At 35.9% G+C, this 9,184-nt stretch overlaps 1 protein-coding gene across 3 annotated transcripts; it reads right to left on the bottom strand.

Moving 5' to 3' along the window:
• Positions 1-781: 781 nt before the first annotated feature.
• Positions 782-8,707, bottom strand: LOC125480060 (homeobox-DDT domain protein RLT1-like). Of its 3 annotated transcripts, XM_048590303.1 has the most exons (8): positions 8,459-8,703; positions 5,594-5,701; positions 4,868-5,503; positions 3,311-3,387; positions 2,350-2,721; positions 2,158-2,241; positions 1,936-2,027; positions 782-1,165 (listed from the first exon to the last, which is right to left on the bottom strand). In XM_048590303.1, the coding sequence occupies exons 1-8, from the start codon at positions 8,463-8,465 to the stop codon at positions 1,096-1,098; spliced, it is 1,446 nt and encodes a 481-aa protein (XP_048446260.1). In that variant the 5' UTR covers positions 8,466-8,703; the 3' UTR covers positions 782-1,095. The 3 variants fall into 3 exon arrangements, with proteins under 3 accessions (XP_048446260.1, XP_048446261.1, XP_048446262.1); XM_048590304.1 differs by lacking the exon at positions 1,936-2,027 and having other exon boundaries at positions 8,459-8,707; XM_048590305.1 differs by lacking the exon at positions 2,350-2,721 and having other exon boundaries at positions 8,459-8,707.
• Between the last annotated feature and the right edge of the window lie 477 nt (positions 8,708-9,184).

Here is a 9,184-nt window from a genome sequence, read left to right as displayed (position 1 = left end):
ATCTTAAACGTCAAAAGATGGGCCTTGGGGCTCTACTACTACTGCTACAATACGAATAACTACTATAACTTCTAGGTATATTTCAAATGGATCTCAAAAGTTCAAAACATTCCAAATAAGCATTTAGCATTTTAAAAAACATACACATGTATTAGAGCTTCATAAATGACAGGAGAGTGAAAACTCACTTTGATTTAGGGTATTTATTACCTATGTTAACGCTATTGGCTTGCCAAATGTCTAATTTTAAGGCAATTATTTAGAATGTTATAACCAAGGTTTTAAAAGATGTTAGCCACTAGTTGGGCAGCGAACTAGAGCCTAGCGGTGGGACCTAGGATGGGGGCCTAGACGGACTAGCCGGATTTAATTAAATTTATTATATAACATATAAATAAATGGCTACTTACACTAAAAAAATAAAACTATACTTGTACTGAGAATTTAAGAAAGTCAAAACCTAAAACTTAAAGCCATATTGTCATCATCACATACAAATGCAACAAAAGTAACAAAAACTTAAAACCAAATTTGAGAATTCACTAATTAAGTAGGTTATTCAAAAATACCTTTTAACCTAATTAAAAAAATATTAAAAACAATGGAACTGCCTAGCACGCCTAGGTGGGCTAGGGCCTTTAGCCCGTACCTGATTTTTCTTCACGTTTCGGCCTAAATTGCATTGGTCCTCTACCGCCTAAGCTACTTTTTAGAACACTGATTATAACAGGTTGAAACCAATTTGGAATTTTACCCAAAAAGTTGGGTGAACCGGAAACAATTAACAAGTGACAATCCCTCCTGTTCACGTCAATTAAAGCAAGCCAAATATAGTTGCTGAAAGCAATGCCATCATTTAACCAACAAAAAAAAAGTAATGTGAGTTTGATCAGCTTTCTTCCACGAAACAAACTGGTAACAATTAAAGCAGTACACAAAACTACTTTCTACACATATTAACAAATGATCACTGAAAGGCCAAAACCGATTCCCGCCGCCGACAAGTGCTTAAATAGAATACATGTTCTCTTCAACTGTACATCCCTAGGGCCTTGTGAATCGCTTACGGCTTTCCATCCTTCAACTATGGGGACCTCAATCCACAGAAGAATTGGTTTCTGCAGTTTCATCCTCACTGAAGCTAGATGGCATCTCCATGGCAATTCTGAAATAGACATGTATGATCATCCGTCAAATATTTATGTCAACAAGTTTAATCCTTGATGATACTACATTCGCAACACAGACATAGTAACATTTAGTTAATCCTCGTAATGATATATTCAAAAGAAATTAAAAAAAAAAAATTTATTTTGTACTAGGACAGAATTAAAGTTGGGTACTGTTCCTATTTCATGCAACTAAATGCAGCTAAATTCGTGTAAAAACTACGATTAAGTGGACTATCAAGATTCCATCTAGCAACAGCTTCGTTCTAATGGCATTCCAACCATCCGTAATCTGAGTTTAGGTTATACAGAAATCAACAAGACGAAGAATCCCCTCTTCAAAGTAAGATCCTTATTTAGAGCAAATACAATTTCACTACAAAATATAGCATGTCACCCCGGTAAAAGGAAATGGCCCGGTAACTGAAACAATAAAGTGAAGCAATTCAGTATGAACTCTAATGCTAGTCAGGAAACAATAACAGCCTAAGCTAGAAAAGATGTTGCCATCTACTGTATCTGCAATATTAGCTCTGACATGTAAGATTCGATGCCAAACATTTAACATGCAGACATTATTTAAACTGACTCTGGGGAAAATGTGGCATTTGCAGATTTAACTTAAGCATTCAATAGAGGGAAAAAAGCCCTAATATGTATATATATATTAGTCATGTTTTTTTAAGAGGCAAAAATTGATGATCAAAATCAAAGAGGAAAAAAGCACACGTGCACAATTGAAAGGATGCCCCTAAGTTATACTAACCCTTTAATCTGATGTTTACGAGGTGGAATTTGAGCAAATGAATTTGGTGCATAGTCTCGTTGAGGGAGATTAACTCTGGCATGTTTTGTAACCTTTGATCAGTAAGAAAAAAAGGATGTCAACCTAATGCCAACCACCATACGTAAATAAGTAATTGTATGTAATTATGTATCAATGCCATGCATGCCCTATTAGCATTGTCCCACTAAAGTTCAAACTCACCACCAATTCATCTGTAGAATTCATTTTTGCTCTAAGTGGATTGTGATAGTCCTTCATGGCCTTACATTGTCCATCAAACTTCTCCTGGAAAAAGAAAAGCAATTAAAAAAAGTCACAAGGCAAGTACTTTTGGTATGAGAGTCGTTGAATAATAGAGCATATAAGTCAAAAGGCAGTCTCAGAATGCTTAACTATAGAACTTGAAGGCCTTGACTTCAAGTAATCATTCCTTTGGACAGTCTTGGTGTTACTAAATTTATCATACTCATCTAAGCGAGGCTCTGTTTGTTCACTAGTAACTTTCCTACCGTAGTAACCCTTAGATCTCATTCTATCTTTCTTATTGCTATTATAAGCAGAAATCCCTCCAGAAGGTTTATCGTAAATATCCAAGGGAGAATTTTTTCCAGGGGAAGGATTGGTATCGTTGAGAAAAGTCGACTTTTGTCTCAATTGCTTGCTTGATTTCTTCTCCTGAAGATCAAACCCATGCATGCTGCTAGGATTTTCCTGCTGTAAATATGAATCCTGGGAATTCAACCTGGAGTTGTATACTTCATATCTCTGCAAGAGCATTAAAAGGCGGAAAGAGTATCATAGAGAGAGAGAGAGAGAGAGAGAGAGAGAGAGAGAGAGAGAGAGAGAGATTGTTTATAAGCATTTCAGTAAGGCGGGGGTGGGAGTGAAGACATCCTAGAAGAGTTTTATTTTGCTTCCATGAAACCAAGTATTAACAACCAATTATTTGCTTCAAGGACACAAATTAGGAGAAAGTTGCGCTAATCCCAACTTTCTATTATAATTTCAACTTATGGAACTGTAATTTGCTTATATGCCAAGACAATGATGCAAGAGATCAAATGGTTCATAAAAATGTGGCTGGTTGACTGCCAATACATAAGTCAGGCGACCTCCTCTCACATCCAGGAGATAATGAGGAGGTGAGATCCAGCTATAAATGTTTTCTTGCCAGATTTATGTTGCCAGACTGAATCTGAACTATTCATGCAATAGCAATTGACTTGATAAGTTTTCCTTGCTGTGATTCGTATATAATGAAAATAAACCAATAAATTAGCCCCGTCACAAAGTTCACACCCTCCCCTCCACCAGATCTGTCAAAGTGTAACGAAAATGCATCAGGTCCACTTACAGTGCTTGGACTTAGTTGCCCTTTCACTCCAGATATGTCAGGAGAACGGAGGACAGGATTCCCAAGAGTGGATGGTTCTGCATAGCAATGAACAAAACGGACATATAAGACTAGTCTGCAAGAACCTAATATATAAGTATTCAAACAGTACAGGTTAGTACTGAAAGACTGAAGAATCTGAATGGAAGCCAATCACACACTGTTAGAGTATAACGTCAAGATAGAAGAGAGGAGAAGCAATGTTTAGCATTTTTAACAAACATGCTCAGAAAATAAACAACTCCCAAGTAGGTGTCAACTAAGTATTTTTTCGCTTCAGAATACCATGTACATCTAATATTTCAAGAATTACAGCTACAGGACTCAACTGCTAATGCCAACCCAGCAACTTTATTATTTTACCTTTCTTTTTAATTTATAAAAGTAGGCAGCTGGGTGTTTTCATGAACAATATATTGTTATTTATTTTTATTTTTTTTAACTTCCCACTACATTCCTTCTTAACATAATTGTCCATAATACCATATTTCCCCAACAATATTCTGTCTTCATCAACATTAAAAAAAAAAAATATAAAGAGTTAAGTAGAAGCAAAATGAAAATGATTTCAGTTAAAGCTACAGTTTCGCATTTGCATACACACAAAAAAATGTATGCTATTAGTCTAAAAGAAATGGAAGTTCTTCAATCCACTAATCATCATAACTACCAAGATCAAGACAAATCAAACATTGGAAACAAATGAAAGAAACAGTTCCAAATGCTACATCTGAGAATGCACAGCAGAAATCAGACAAACAAGATGCAATAAGATAAATACTGACATCCAAAGCCAAAGGAGTAGGGGGGTTCAAAGGGAGAAAGAGAGAGGGCAAAAACGTTAAGTGCCAGCTAAAGGTAGATAAGTTTGATGGTCATATTTAAAGAAAGAAGGTACACTAAATATTAAGAATATTTCAATCCACAAACTACTATCTTCTAAACATCTACGGTATTATGGTATGAGGATTCCCTCTCCACTGCATTTCTTCCTACAATGTCCACTTTCCTCCCAACTACCCATGCTTTAAAAATAAATGCAAAAAATAGGAAAGCAAACACAAGCACTTGTGTTCCACTGTTCAAAGGCCTAAATTTTATCTTTGCGAGCTTTTTATAAAACAATATATTAAATTAAAGGCTCCATCAAGTTCAAATTTCCATGTCTATGCTACTTCACTGAACAAGGTCCAGTGCCAGCAGATTAACGTAAGCCTTCCATATAGAACAACTTACATAATAAAATTAAATGTCACACCTTAAAGATCTTATTTCAATGGGTTTTTTTTTTCACTCAAATTAACAATATTTATGTTTACACCTTATGCACAAAGCAGATTAAAATTATACAACAAAATAAAAACTTCACACTAATCACTTGCACAAGAAAAATATGAGAGCATCAATACAAGCTAAGTAACAAGATCCGAAAAACAATTAGCAATCTTTCTGTTCTCAGACATACTATTTCATGGAATATGAAATTTGTTCCTATGAACATAGTATATTATGACGTACCATGGCCTGAATCCATAATCGGTGATTCAAATGCACCAGGAGGAAGCAAATCAAATTCTACACCTAATAGAGGACCATCCTCCAGATACTGCCTCCCGAGTTGCCTCTTAACAGCTGTAATAGCAGCATTTTCTGCTTCACCTTTCACTTTCAAAAACCCTGAGGGCTTATATCCCATGTTTTCCATGCCCTTGGTATGTGTTAGGTATCTAGAAGTTTCCACATCATACGGATCCTCATTTTGCGTCAAGAGCCTATCTTGCAAAGACGAGCTACTTTCTGAAGATGTATTATCCATATCACCAACTCTTTCTGTATAGTGACTCCTATAATTGCGGGTGATATCTGCAGCTGCGAAATCATGCCCAGAAAGCCTTCGACTTTCAACTTCCCTTGGATCAATAAACCTATGCTCTCCATGTTTAGTGCTGCCACAAGAGTCCTGCCCAAGTCCACTAGCTCGATCCTGAATAACACCACTTGAACGATCTTGCCGTCCATTACCTTGTGTTTCATCTCTCGACAATCTTTTGTCTTTTAACCTTCTGTGGCAAAACCATCCAGATATCTGCTTTTCTGACAATCTTAACTGCTCTGCAAGTTGTGATTTCATTTCCTCTGTAGGATATTTATGCTCTGGAAAAAGTAAAAAAGAACATTCTTTTGAGAAATTTGATGGCTCAACACTGAACAAGACAAAACATAAGCCAAGAGAAGTATCATTACCATTATAAAATTTCTCCAAAGCCATAAGCTGGGCTGGTGTCTTGAGCTTTCTTTTCTTATTATTGTCTTGGGAGTTTTTATTCTCCTCAGAATGCAGTTCATTTGATTCTAAATATCAACCAAAAAGTGAACAAGGATACATTAGTCACAAAATGAAATCAATGATTAAGATAAATAAACATCCATCAGGGCATAATTGTTATCGAACCAGCTTCTATGTATGAATATAATGCTTCGTTTGTTCAACTATAAATTGTGGTGCTAAAGATAAACATGGCTAATATCAGGGCATGTCAATGACCATGGAATATGATAGAACTCGACAAGAACCAAACCCTGTTTACTTGAGTTCAGTCATAAAAATCCTTCACTATTTCAAATAATGCACTTCTGATCTTCTAGAAAAACCCTTCAATTTATTGGCATCTCCACTTAATTGGAAACTAAAGATGCTTTCCTCCTAGTTAACCCAACCCAGTTTTTCTCTATTTAATAGGAAACAGGAACTTTACTGAAAACCAAAAAAGGCACGACATAGGGCACAGATAAGAGATCTCCAATCCATTTGTCTCCACAAACGGATCATCTCTCCATTCCCTGCAACCAAATCCGAAAACAAAACACCAAAGCCTTGAGAAATGTCTCTCCAAGAATATCTCCTGGCATGATATTCTATTATGTCACCAGTGAAGCCAACTCTTCCTTACTATTATGAAGGCTTTTGCTATTCTGTCCCTACCACAACACCCAAATAGAGCCAAAACAGCCTATCGCCACAGGCTGACACTTCTCTTCTTGAAATCCCTCCCCATAATGAATAAATATAGTCAATAGTAGCAATTCCCACAAACCACCCATTCCAAACCAAAAGCCAGAATTGATCTAATCTAGATTTGTGACGTGGCGAAACAAGGAAAGAACGACATGGTCAGAAGATTCTCCCACAGGTTTTCTTAGTGCACGCCAAGGAGATAATGAAGAGTACTGTCTTCTCTTCTAGCATATTACATGTGTTAATTCACCAAGAACCAGCAGCCAAGCAAGTGACTTAAGATTTTGGTAGGCACCCAAGGCTTTCCAACTGAAATTACAAGGACCAAAGTGGTTGGTTCTATCGGATTATCTAGCAATGAAAGACAAAATCCCCCAAAAGAAGGGGTTCCAAGAAACAACTGAGAGAGTGAGAAACACACTAAGAATGGTTGCTTCTGGATTCAACAATATCAAAGATTTCAAATCTGAAGCTGAAAACTCTTACAAAGTTATTCTAGCAATGATAGTCGCAAGAATAACTTTCTTCATTACCATTATTATGATTATGGTTATTCCCATGAACCTTCTTTCTCGTTTGAGACAACAATAATAAGACAACCACCACATCTAAGAAAGACCTTCTGAGAGAAATATAAAATGGTGGGAAGTTTATGCAATTCCTTACTGGGTTGCAGGAATCTGCTATATGATTACAGGTTAAACTAAGCCTATCCAATATACATTTGCAAAACTAGTCACCCAGTGCTCAAATTGGAAAACTAGGTGGGATTCCCTGTAAGCATTCATAAAGGAAAATGAGGGTCATAATTGCAAATCTACATCTCCCATGCAACTTCCTGCTTCAAAAGCTTATGTACTGTGCAAGTCCCTTCCACAACCTGGACCAATGAGTCAAATGTACCACTTGAGTAAAAGTACGTAGGTCATGGTAGCATGCCTAACAGCATCCTGTTTCACAAGAAATTTTCCACACATTTTGTACATGGAAGAAGGTCATAGTTGCATGCTTAACATTATCCTGTTTCACATTCTATTTTTAAACCTGGATCAAGCGTTTTTATTCTTATTCTTTTACTAACTTCAGCAAATCTTTTGTGATACATTGTGAGGCCGGCTTAAGATTTAATTTCAATCATCATAATTGCTTTTTTATCCATCATTCAAAGATCCTGCTTGCAAAAAATTAGACAAATCGAAAATCACTAAGACATCCAATTACAATGAAGAAAATACACAAGCACATTATTTCAAGAAAACAACTAAAATGACAACCATTTTATCAAGTGGTTAAATGGTTTCGGATTAGAGTAATTTTTTTGAAAGCACTGATACTTGATGAAAGATCTAAAAACTAGATGGTTCAGATCATTAAAATACACCACAAAGCCCCACAAGAGTGTCCCTCAAATAATCTTATTGGAGGGATCCCTCAATTGAAGCTCCCCAAAATAATCGGCATTTACCTAACTTATCCATATTAAACTTTCTTGTTTCAAAACGGATTTTCCAATACAATCATAGAACATTTGGACAACATCTTAAACATAGACCGTATCATTTACAGAAGAACTCATATAGTACAACCAACCTCCCAGGTTAAGTATTAGCATCATCTATACAAACATTCAAGAATTTCCTGAGATCCCCCTAACGTGGTGCCTAATGCTGTCACCAGAGCTTCTGTGCCGGAAGACCGAAGGAAATCCAGAAAGCAACTAGAAAATTAATAACCCTAAGCCCGAAAATCGTGACGAAAGGCAAATGTGGAAAACATAAACCATTGTAAATACATGAAAAAATTATTAGGCTAAGTATTTGTCCTCAAATACAGTAGGAAACACAAACCATCATGATCAAAATGCCATTTCCCTTCACCCTTAAAAGTTTCCCAGCAATCAATTACCCAAAATTAAAGAACCCAGATTACCCTCATCACCATAAGAACCAAGCTCCCCATGCATACAAAATAGTCAAATTCCCAAATGGCAAATACAACAAACAATGCAATACCAGAAATTAACGTAAATCAATCAGAAAACAGAAAACCCATATCTCCAAAACGATCCGAGATGGAGCGGAAAACGACGATACCTTCCATGGTGTGAGTTTCCGGGGAAACTATCGGTTTGTTAGTTTTTGACTTCTATACGCCTAAAAAGCGTAGTCCATTAGAACTGTTTGGGCAGATTGATTGAAGCGAAGGAGTATACAATTGAGCCTGCATGTTTCTGGTTTGCACCCAATTCAATTTTGATGTTGGAGAGAGAAAGGGAAAAGGTTGAAAGGCAGGGGAATTCTCTTTCTTCTCTTCTCCCTCTCTTTTCCCTTTAACTTGCTAACTCGGTTTCGCTTCTCTTCATCCTAATTAACTTTTTACAGTTTTTTTATTTTTATTTATTTTTATTTTCTATTCTTTCTATTCTTTATTGTTGGTTTTATCGTTTTAGTTTTTTTTTTTGTTTTTTTAAATAAACTTTTTAGTCAAAATAGTCATTGAGATTTACTTAACTCCTCACTTTAGTCTCAGAGATTTGAAATCAACAAAAGTTCCTGAAATTGTCCACCATTAATCATTTTGGTCATTCGATGCAAAATTATGTAAAATAAGGATCCAAATGGCAAAATAACCCTTAATATAATAAACAATAAGCCAAAATGATTTGACAAATGTTGAGGGTATTTTTATCATTTTATCCTTATTTTATGGAGATTTTTCAATAAATGACCAAAATGATTGATTGTGGACAAACTCAGCGACCAATTATATTGATTTCAAATCTCAGGAACCAAAGTGAGGAGTATGTAAATCTTATGGAC

This window comes from the organism of the source record quoted next, unplaced genomic scaffold (genome assembly GCF_019419815.1).
Source record: "Pyrus x bretschneideri cultivar Hongxiangsu unplaced genomic scaffold, Pyrus_bretschneideri_v1 Contig31, whole genome shotgun sequence".
NCBI lineage: Eukaryota > Viridiplantae > Streptophyta > Magnoliopsida > Rosales > Rosaceae > Pyrus > Pyrus x bretschneideri.
This window is presented reverse-complemented; position numbering and strand designations above follow the sequence as displayed.

Bases quoted from the DNA above. Each gene is read 5' to 3' on its own strand.
- LOC125480060 (XM_048590303.1), bottom strand. The intron at 5,504-5,593 runs GTAATGATACTT...TACTTTTTCCAG, and splicing joins TTTGGAGAAATTTTATAATG to AGCATAAATATCCTACAGAG. The intron at 2,028-2,157 runs GTGAGTTTGAAC...TACTGATCAAAG, and splicing joins ATTCTACAGATGAATTGGTG to GTTACAAAACATGCCAGAGT.